The sequence below is a fragment of the Meriones unguiculatus genome, chromosome 1 (genome assembly GCF_030254825.1).
Source record: "Meriones unguiculatus strain TT.TT164.6M chromosome 1, Bangor_MerUng_6.1, whole genome shotgun sequence".
Classification (NCBI taxonomy): Eukaryota; Metazoa; Chordata; class Mammalia; order Rodentia; family Muridae; genus Meriones; species Meriones unguiculatus.
The window spans coordinates 4,074,029-4,084,597 of NC_083349.1; the positions used below are offsets into that span (position 1 = coordinate 4,074,029).

At 57.3% G+C, this 10,569-nt stretch overlaps 2 protein-coding genes across 3 annotated transcripts; both read right to left on the minus strand.

Annotated features, from left to right (window-relative positions):
- Positions 1 to 30: 30 nt before the first annotated feature.
- On the minus strand, positions 31 to 4,412 carry Saxo3 (stabilizer of axonemal microtubules 3). The gene is made up of 5 exons (XM_060379272.1): positions 2,111 to 4,412; positions 1,729 to 1,929; positions 1,473 to 1,637; positions 896 to 1,014; positions 31 to 682 (listed from the first exon to the last, which is right to left on the minus strand). The coding sequence occupies exons 1-5, from the start codon at positions 2,264 to 2,266 to the stop codon at positions 340 to 342; spliced, it is 984 nt and encodes a 327-aa protein (XP_060235255.1). The 5' UTR covers positions 2,267 to 4,412; the 3' UTR covers positions 31 to 339.
- A 100-nt stretch (positions 4,413 to 4,512) lies between these two features.
- On the minus strand, positions 4,513 to 7,022 carry Ntf4 (neurotrophin 4). Of its 2 annotated transcripts, none has more exons than XM_060379251.1 (3): positions 6,906 to 7,022; positions 5,968 to 6,088; positions 4,513 to 5,397 (listed from the first exon to the last, which is right to left on the minus strand). In XM_060379251.1, exon 3 carries the CDS (start codon positions 5,384 to 5,386, stop codon positions 4,763 to 4,765), a length of 624 nt encoding a protein of 207 aa, XP_060235234.1. In that variant the 5' UTR covers positions 5,387 to 5,397; positions 5,968 to 6,088; positions 6,906 to 7,022; the 3' UTR covers positions 4,513 to 4,762. The 2 variants fall into 2 exon arrangements, with proteins under 2 accessions (XP_060235234.1, XP_021512322.1); XM_021656647.2 differs by lacking the exon at positions 6,906 to 7,022 and adding an exon at positions 6,475 to 6,798.
- Positions 7,023 to 10,569: the final 3,547 nt, after the last annotated feature.

Genomic DNA, 10,569 nt, shown 5'->3' on the forward strand with positions numbered 1-10,569 from the left:
GGCCCCTAAGATGCCAGAGTAAACCTCACGCAAGCTGGAAGCTAACCCGCTCTCATGTTCGGGTGTAGCTGTACAGGGAGATACAGCTCCAGTGTTAGGTTTTGCCCATGCTGAGTGGGCCTCCAATTTTACTAAACCAGGGGTAGAGCGCCACCCACCCGCCCAAGCCCCCAGTCAGTATTCGTGGACTGAGTCCAAATAATGGGTGTGGTTTCAGCTATAAAACTTGATCTGTAAACTCTGCCAGGAGGGAGCTCCTGCTTAGGGAAGGAGGGGTATGTCTGGGTTGACCCGCCCACAAATCCAATGCTGGCGTTTTTTTTTTGTGGTGGGTGGGGTTCACAGCAGCTCAGTACTGGCACTGCCATAGCGGGAGTTCTCAGTGCTGTAGGCCTTGGGCACGCTGTAGATGCCCGGCACAGGCTTTGGGTGGGGGCTGCTCCAGGGTGGACAAAAGTGGTTCACCCTGCACAGCGGGTAAACTGAGGACCCGTAGGACTCTCGAGTCAGGGGCAGGACCCCCGTGTGCGGTACAGCCGGTGGTGGCATTCGGTGTCCACAGCCTAGGCGCATCCGCTCTGCGCCTTCCTGGAGCTTAAGTTGGCGTTGGCTGGGGACCTGAGACTTCTTCAGCGGACCTGTGCAGATCAATCGCTGATTGAGGTATCCAGGCAACTCCTTCCTGTGGGCGGGGCAGCAGGTGAGTGGGACCAAGAGCCTCAGAGTTTGGATTCCACAGGCCTCCAGGGCCTGAAAATGGGTTCTTCCTCCCCTGGAGGAGGTGCTAGGTTCCAAGCTGAAGAGCTCAGTTTGGATCAGTGCTGCGGTAACTCTGCTGTTAGGGCTGCCAGTGAGAGGGGCTTGCTCACAGCAGCACCCTCAGGCACAGGCTCACCTCTGGAAGTCTTGTGCAGAAGTGGTCAGGTAGAGCTGCAGGCGATCCAGGGCGCCCATCTTATGCACTGTGAAGGGCTGGCCAGCCAGCTCAGGGTTCCTCGTCCAGGGAATTAGGGCCTGAAGAGTATTGGTGAAGGAAGTGAACAAGTTTGGGTTCCCTGTTTAAAGCCCTCCCACCAATCTTAGGCTTTGTACCTCAAACCAGTCCTTGGGAGCCCTGCACCCTATCCAAATGCTTAGTGCTGAGAGCCCAAACTCCAGCTGCAGCCACACCCCTGTTCCATTTTCCCTCCTAGTCAAAAGTTACCCTGACACTGGACATTAATTTCATCTGCTAACCTGGCTGTGTCTCAGAATATTAGCTCTGGGGAGCACCTACCTTAGTTCATTCACAGGCACCCCACAGCCTCCAGAAGCAACATTCCAAGCCTCCTGGCTCTGTCTCCCAACAGTTCAAGCCTTGGTACCCTGACTCCCAATCCAGTATCTTCCTGTAGTCCAGTGGCTCAGTCTGTTCCCTAACCCTCTGGGCAGCCCCAGGCTCCTTCCCACAGTGCTCATGCAATCCACTCTACCTGGGAAGGGCCCCCTCGGAAGTGGTCAATGAACTCCAGGGGTTGGGGTTCCACAAAGAGAGGGGCTGTCTGGTCCAAGCCTGGCAAGCCCAGGTACTGAGCCTTCATCTCGCTGATCTGGTGTTTTCTGTTCCGAGTGACACCCAAGCCCGGTTGTCTTCTTAGCTGCAGGACGGCAGCCCAAAGACTGGTGAGGGATCAGGGGCTCCAGTGTCCAGTGCTCTGTCCCCTGGACTGCAGGGTCCCTGAACCCTACCTTCTCTACAAAACACTTGATGCCTAGTGGCCGCCTGGGGTCCTTATTCTCTGCTGCCCTGGGCTGGGCGCAGGGGCCGCCATGTGCCTTGGGCGTGTATGCCGAGCCAGAGGTGGTTTCCCATCTGCTGATGACTTCGTCAAAAGCACAAATTCGTGGGTCCTGCTTCATGGCTGCAGGCAGGGGCGCCTCCAATGTAGACTGGGGGAGAAGGCGCATACATCAGCCCACAGATCCACAAAGCCATCCCCTTTCCTTCCAGGTCCTGGCATCCACAGCCAGGCTCCCAGGCCCCGCCTCCTGCAGACAGCCTAACCCTCATCCTCTCCTCTGGGAGAGTTTGTGACCTGCCCCTTTCCTTCCATCTCAGCCTCCCTCTCACCTGTAGAGTGGGCAGGCGAAAGGCCACCCGTGGGATCTTGCGGTGGGCAATCCCGCTGCTTGTGAGATACGAGTTGGGAGAGGTCCCAGGCACCTTAGTTTCAGAAATGGGAGACCTAGGGGTCCCATATTGCAGAGCTAGGTTCCGACCTACCATGGTCCTCACACTTTCATGGAAGCTGAGAAGCAGGCTTGTTGTGGCCGTTGCTCCTAGTAACAGAACCTTTCCACCCTGAGCCCAGCCAATGGTGTGCGTAGAGTTAGAACCCCCTCCCCCACCATTAGGACTTTTAAAAAGGATCAAGGAGACCCTAAGAAAGACCCACCCACGCAGAAACACAGATACTGGGGAAGGGTGGAGACTCCCTATAGAGGAGGAGAAAGAAAAAAGAGGGGACACAACAGACAAGGAGGCAGGCTGACTCGGGGAGGGGAACTAAACCCCCCTTTCCCTTAGGACCCCTGGCCCTCGGGCTGCCTCTTCCTCTACCAGGCCTGCCCACCTCCTGGGTAACAGTTTCCAGATAGTTTCCAGAAGGGTGAATGAAGGTCGAGCATCCCCTGCCTTTCATTTGGTTGAAAACTTCCACCTGGGTATGGGAGCTGGGGGAGCGAGGGAAAGAAATACACCAGGAAACACTTAGAAAAAAGGGGGGGCTCATCACCCACAGAAAAGAGACAGGAAGTCAGAGAGACTGAGAGGGAGGTGGTTGGGGGGTGGGAATAGGGCCACGCTCGGAGCCGTTAGGGGTGGATTCTGCCTGTGGTGGTCCGGGCTTCCCATGAATGTGAAACACTGGCCTTCAAAGAGCGCCCTGTGGTGGCTCGGGCCTGCCACTCCAACCATGGTGCCTGAGATCCGGGTCTAGCCTAATCTACTCTAGAGACCCTGTCTCCCGGGTGTGGTTGTGCACACCTGTGAACCCAGCACTCGAGATGAAGGTTGGGGCTGGAGAAACGGATCAGCAGTTCAGAGCACTTGCTGCTCTGGCAGAGGCCCCAGGTTGAGTTCCCAGCACGCACGCGCACACACACACACACACACACACACACACACACACACACACACACACGGTGCCTCCCGATCATCTGTAACATCAGGTCCAGGGCAGTCAGTGCTCTGTTCTGGTGGGAACAGAGACCATGGTGCACATCATATGCACAGGCAAAACACTCATCCATACAAAATTAAATCTTAAAAGAGAGTTCAAGGTCATCCTCAGCAGCATATTCCAGCTCGAGGCCAGCCTGAGAGTCCTGTCCCAAAACATGAAGGTGTGTGTGTGGGGGGGGGTCAGCTGATGGAGCCCTTGCCTAGCGGGCAGGAAGCCCCGCATTCCATCCCTAGGAGGTAAGTGCCCACCTTTCACCCCAGACCGGCAGAGCTCTGAGCTGAAGGCCAGCCTGGACTACAGCATGGACTCCAGGACAGCCAAGGCTGCACAGAGAAACCCTCTCTCAGAAAATCAAAACAACAAAAACCAAAAGTTCAAGGTCACCCGTCCAATGAGCTACAGGAAGCCCTGTCTCCAAAATCAAAGCTAAACAAAGATGATCCGGATGAGCTATCTAGGCCTGGGTGGTCAGGTTCACTAGTGCTGTGTTCCTAGCCAACACTAGTGTGCCCTGGCCGGGTCAGACTGTAAGCGCAGGGTCGCAGGTGCTGCGAGGTCTTTAAAGAGCCAAGTCCTCAGGGGCTAGCTGCTTCCATTGCTTTTCCATCTGACCCATTCACCTTTGCCCCTGCCAGGACAGTTTATGTAGCTCAGACTGCCCTGTGATCCTCGGGTTCTGATGCTACGAAACATGGCCCTGTGTTCCCCACATACATCAAATCCAGCCAACATTCCCATGGGACTCACTGTGAAACGAGCCAGCAGGGTCCCACGAGACCGAAGACATCATCAGACCCATCTGTCCTGACTTTTAGGAGACTCTTCTCCGCACATCTCAGCTTTGCCTGGCCCTGAAAAGGGTCCAGCCCTGTACCACTGCTCCATCTACAGCTCTCAAGTGGGAGGTTTGCATGTGGAAACACCCAGCCCCACTTTCTGTCCTGCTCTTTTTTTGAGATAGGGTCTCATAGACAAGGCTGGCCTCAAGCTCCCCGGGTAAATAAGGATGGCTGTGTGCACTCCTGATCCACCTGCCTTTACCTCCGAGTGTTGGCACTGCAGGTGTGCACCACCGCGCCTGCTTTACGATGCAGCGTTCAGGGCAGAGCCCGGGACTTTGCACATGCTAGGCAAACAGAAACAGCCTGCCGGTTGAGACAGCCCCTGCTCGCTCACTCTTTTTTTTTTTTTTACATGTTCTTTCCTTGTCCCTCTTGCCAGGGTGAACCAGGTTCTCTGATGTTGGAATGCTCAGCAGGGTCGTGCATTAGGTCTGATAAACAGTAGGTAGTAAGCATGGCTATTATTATTATTACTGTCAGTTTCCTCCAGGAGAACTCCTACTCATCACTTGAAACCCCATTTGGTTTCATCACACATTCCACACAGACTGAGCTCGCAAAATAAGAGAGATGTGATTCCGTGGTTATTTCAGTTCCCAGTCAGAAGGCACGGAAGAGCAGCCAGGCCGCCTCTGAGGTCCTTTCAGCATCCAGCTCTTTTCTTTTCTCAACCTGAGCAGATTTCAGGCCTGGACCTCAGGCCCGACCTGTCCGGCTGAGGAGCGTGCAGACGCAAGCTGTGTCGATCCGAATCCAGCGCCAGCCCACTCTGCCCTGGGAGTCTGCAGTCAGCGCCCGCACATAGGACTGCTTAGCCTTGCATTCCGAGAGCCAGTGCCTCCGGTCCACACCGCGACAGCCCCCTCCGCCCACCCCGGGGCCCCCTTCCCCAGCGCCTTCGGCCTTGCAGCGCGTCTCGAAGAAGTACTGGCGCAGGGGGCTGCCCCCCGCGGCGGGCACCTCGCCCAGCACCTCCACCTCGCGTCCGCGCAGGTCCACGGCCGTCCGCCGGTCGGTCACCCAGCCGCTCACTGCGTCGCACACCGCCAGCTCACCCCGGCGGCTCGCGGGCGCTGTCTCGCTCACCCCGCGCCGGCTGCGGTTGGCTGAGGCCCCTGCGGGTTCCCCATACACCCCCGCCTCCAGCAGGAAGAGCAGAGGGGGGCCGGCAGGGGTGCCCCTTGACAGGGCCACTCGGGGAGACAGGAGGTCCCACTCAGGGGCCAGAAATGGGGGCAGGGTGGAGGATGGGGGCTGGGGCTCCATGGGGACGCTGGGGAGGAGGAAGAGGAAGAGGATGCAGGAGGGGTGAGGGAGCATGGCTTGCGCACCTGAAGATGGAGAAAGAGGCTGCCGTTAGAGAAGGGAGACACCTGGCTGACGGTCACTCTTCCTGCCTCACCGGGGGCAGATGTCAGCTTGGCACACTGTGGGAGTAACTTGGGGCCACCCCGTGTTCTAGAACCCCAGGAATGCTCAACTTGTGGCTAATGATAATTATCTAGTTGGCATAAATCAATAGCCCAAACTGGGTGTGGAGATGCACACGTAACCGCGGCAACCAGGCAGAGGCAGGAAGATGGCCGCAGGGTTGAAGCCTGCCCCGTCCACACAGTGAGTCCCGTGCCAGCCAGGGCCGGACAGTCAAACTCGAGGAGAAATGATTTCAACCAGGTCACACAGCCAGCACGCGGCATGGGGAAGACTTGAACTCTGAGCAACGTCACTTGGCTCTCGTGTTCCTATAACCTGGAGGAGCCCTGAATCCTCCCACTTTCATGGCCTTGATTTTCCTGAGTGTGAGACTGACGCAGGTGCTGGGAGATGCCGGGAGGGAGAGGGAGAGACTAGAACATTCTAGAAGCCAGGACTGGAAAGCAGCAGGTGAGTGAATACCAGACCTGTCAGCAGCACCTCCGCCTCCTCACTCTGGGGCTGGGGGCCCCCAGGCTCTGTGGGGCCCCTGTGTAGGCTCCAGGTAGTCTCCTCCCCGACATCGCAGGAGAGGGAGGAGGCAACCACCTGTGGGAGGAAGGAAACCAGTTACCTAGGCAGAAGGGGGAAGGGCACGACCTCCCCATGAAAAGCCACCCTCTCCAGGGTCTTTTGAAAGCTTCGGGTACCCTGGAGTAGAGGCCCCGCCCACCTCCAGGGGCCCCCTCCCGGTGAAGGTGACAGCTCTGGAGGGATGCGGAGCAGATGGAGGGGGCGGAGAGGAGGGCCAGGTGAGGCAGCTGGAAGAGATGACATCCCCTCCTCCCGTTCCTCCGCTAGACGCGGCGGGGGTGGAGCTGGCCTGGACACCCGGTCCCTGCCGACCCACGCTCTGGGTCCCTGAGGCTGCTTCCTGGAATGTTCGCTCCTCGCAGGACAGGCCAGGGCCCGCCCGAGACTCCGACTGCGCATACCTGGAGTGTCTGGCTGGCCAGGCTCCGAGATGGGGGAATGGGAAGAGCTGAGTGTGATCAGGGGCAGAGGTTTACCACACCAGTACAGGGAGCGCGGGTGCGCGCTGCCTCCTTCCTCAGCCCCGGGGCCCCAAGGCCCCAGAACCATCCCTTCTCAGCCAGCGTGAGATGGGTCCCCAGATGCCTCCTCCCGCAGACCCTCAGGTTCTAGGACCGCGGCCCCTCCTCCAAAGTGCTCATAAATGGGGGCTCCCTGCGATCCCCACTCCTGAAGCGGTCGGAGGGGACCGGCTCCACCTCTAGGACACTTCCGTCCTGCCTCAGTTTCCTCCGCCAAGCCCCGCCCCTGTCGGCCCCGCCCCCGTCCCTCCCTACCCGGGGGCCGGGCGACCGGGACCGAGGGATCTGCCAGAGGAGCGCGGAGCTCTTACCTGGGACGCCCTTCTCTGCTCCCCGGCTGCCCCTGGCGCCGCCGCGGCTCCTCCTCCGGCTCGTTGGCAGCTCGGACACCGCTGCTCGCCGGCTGCCGGCCGTTCGCGCTTGGGAGGGCCTGGGTCTGGAGGAGGCGGGGCGGCGCCCGACGGCGGAGGAGGGGCGGGGTATCCCGCCTAGCTCGCGCGTGCCGGCACCTCGGAAGCCGGGCCGGCCCCTTCTGTTCCAGGAGTCTAGGCTGTAGCCCCGGTCCATCCGACGCTGGGGTTCAGACCCCGCCCCTCCTCCCTCAGACCCAGGGGTCCAGACCCCAGACTTTCCCTTCAGACTCAGATTCAGGCCTGGGATTGCTGTGGTGTCTAGCGCGGGTTCCCACCCTCTGCTTCTGTCTCCCTTCTTGGATCTCCCGGCCAGACATTAGCCAGCTGGGCTTGGGCAGTGATAAGGCCCAACGCCTGGAGACAGTGACTGTGGGGGCTCCCCCACACAGTCTTCTGTCCTGGAATTTCCTGGCTGGGGACCAGGGAGTCTTGGGGTGGATAAGAAAACCTCAAGGTAATTAGTGTGAGGAGGCCATGGTGAACTTTCAGAACTGTGTCCTGTCGAGCGAAACAGCCAGCTGTGACCCATAGGAAAGGAAAGACAGAAAGCAGAGGGGACAAAGACCCGGCCAGAGAAGCCAGAGCCCTAGAGGGAGGGAAACACCCCAAGAGGTGGGCCTCAGAAAGAAAGGCTGCTGGCGAGGTCTCAAGCAGGGTTCGTGTCACTGAAGCTGGACTGGTCCCTTGGGTGACAGGGCCCTTTGCTCTCCCATGCCCCCACTCGGGGACTCTGGCTCCCCTACCCCTGAGCTATATTTAGGAGGAAAGCTGACACTTGCTTGGGGGGGTCACCCAGCACCCATCCCCCAAACCTAAATATAGCATGGCAAAGTGGCAGGAAGGGTGTCCCCGGATTAGGGTGTTCCCCTCAAGCTGCCATCCCAGCCAGGGTGACTCAGGAGCCCACTCCAGTTGTTTACTGGAGGTGGGAAGGGACACTTCCCTGACTTGGTGTCCATTTGGGTCACCTCTCTGACCTCTCATTCTTTCCTGGCACAGCTCATCCCTACCAACGCCTCCAACTCCAGTCTCTGGGGGTCTACGGGGAGGTCTATAAAGAAGAGAGGGAAACACTGTCTCTTTCCTTGGTCTCATATTCTCCCTTTCTCCCTCCCTTCCTCTCCTGGTCTTCCTGAACTCTGAACTCTGCCTGCTTTCTGCCTGGCATCTGTCCTCCATCTAGGTCATGCTTTTCAACCGCACCCATCACCTCTCCCGTGTATTCTGTGATAGAGCCTGTGTCAGGGCTCTATCTTTGGTCAGGGCAATCTGTCTTTGGTCCCTGTGTTCAGACCAGTCTCCATTTCTGTGACAGTGAGTTTTTCGGTATGTTAGAGTGAAGTATCCACCCTTAGCGTCTACCATGTCTGTTACCATCACACTCTTCCCACCATCCCCCCTTCCTCTCCCTTGTATGGCAAGATGGCCGGTGATATAAAGGGTTCTCCTCACATCCCTTCCCCTATGTCTTAGATGTCTCAGAGGAGACAGATCCCCTCGGCAGCTTCTCTAAAATGCTTCACCCTCAGGTCTTAAGCAAGAGTTCATATGACTAAAGCAGTTGACACCGTTATCAAAAATAACAACACTAGGCAAATAGTGAACAAGTTTTAATAAGTTAATGCCAGTCAGATATCTTGAACTCTGTTAGTGATTGTGACCTCTCATCTTCCCTAAAATGTCTCTCAGTCCCAGAAGTCTCCAAAACTGTCTCTCTATAGCCTAGGGTAACACTGTTCCCTCCATATCAGCTTCCTCCTCTATAAGAGGCAGGGCCCTGCCAGGCGTGGTGGCCCACACACCTTTAATCCCAGCACTTGGGAGGCAGAGACAGGACGAGCTCTGTGAATTCAAGGCCAGCCTGGTCTACACAGCCATTTCCAGGACAGCCAGGGTTACACAAGGGGACCCTGTTTTAAAAGATAAAGCAAAACAAAATGACACAGGACCAGTGGCCTCGGGCAATACCTGCACATCAGAAGCTGTGGGGGTGTCACTGGCAGGCCACCTGTCACCAGTCCTGGCTCTCTGACGTGCTGGGTGGCCTTGGGGAAAGCCACAGCATTTTACAGCCTTGGGTTTCTGCCCTAGGAAACGGAGCACCTCCAGGAGTGTGGTGACCTCCTTTGGCTGTGAGGGATGCTGACGCCATGGTTTAGAGCCTGTCATGACTCAGAGAATAGAGAGGGCGACCCTTGGGCTCAAGGCTACTGTGGTTCCCTCCCTCCCTCCATCTCTCTCTCTCTCTCTCTTGTGCATCTCTCCCTCTTCCTGCTTGTCTGACATCCATCACTGTTTCTTTCCCTTCTCCCTTCCTCCCCTCCCTCTTTTTCTCTCTCCTCTTCTCCCCTTCCCTCTCTCCCTCATTCTCCTTCTCCCTTTCTCCCTTCCCCCTCTCCCTCTTTCTCTCTCCTTTCTAGACCTCTGTCCCCCTGTCATGTCCTCCTCCTCTTTCCCCACTGTGTTTTTCTTTCCTGTGGCTCCAGCCTTTGAATCTTCGCACTCCAGCCTGAGGCAATGTAGCACTGGGTCCTGAATGAGCAGAGTAAGCTAGCAGCTAGTTCCCAGAGTCTCCAGATGAATGGAGCAGAGGCCGCGGAGGACAGGAGCTACCAGCTTCTTCAGCGCAACCCCCTGCCGCCCCTCCCCCCGCCATGTGCCCATGCTGGCTCCCTTGCCATTAGTTTTATCTGTGTTGTGATCCTTGGGTTCTCATGCTACTACTTAACATGGCCCTATGGTCCTCACATATAGTCAGACTCAACCAACATTAGACCACAACACTCACATTGAAACGAACCAGCATAGTCCCATGAGACCAAAGACATCATCAGACTCGACTGTCATGATGTTAGGAGCCTCGTATGGTCACACTTCTTCACACACCTCAGCTTTGCATGACCCTAAAAAGGGTCCAGCCCTGTAACACTACAGAACAGAGAGCTATGGCCTGGGTGGGTGGGTGGGTCTCTGTCCCTTTCTCTCTGGGTCTCTGCCTCTTTCTATCCCTTATACTCTAACCCAGTTTCTCCCAGCAGGACCCCGAGTGATCACATTCTGCCGGTGAGACTGCAGAGCTCACAGAATGTAAACTAAGCTGAGTCCTAGAAGCACGGCTCCATGCAATCTGCTGTGCATCTCCACACGGCCATTGTGTGTAACTGCGTGGCCGCAGGCTCGCTTTTAGGAGTGCTGCAGAGTCTCACAAGAGCCAGCCTGGCCCGAGAGGACCCAACGCCACACAACTACTCACCATACACTTGAATTAGACCCCATGTGCCCCCGTGGGACCCACAGATGCCCAGGAAACGCACAACATGAGATCAAGCTCCTTTCGGGGCTGGAAATTTGTGCATCATTGCACAACCAACGAGGAAGGCCTGGATGCAACCCGAATCCTGGCCCTTGGTGTCTACATGAGGTCCCCCTAGGATACCTCAGGACAGAACTCCGCTCCAGACTCTGCTCCCTCTTGCTGCCACCTTAGTCCTTAACCCAGCACCTGTCCCCGCCTTCCCTCCGCCCTCCCACCCCTCTGCTTCCTGAAGACCCCAGCTGCCCC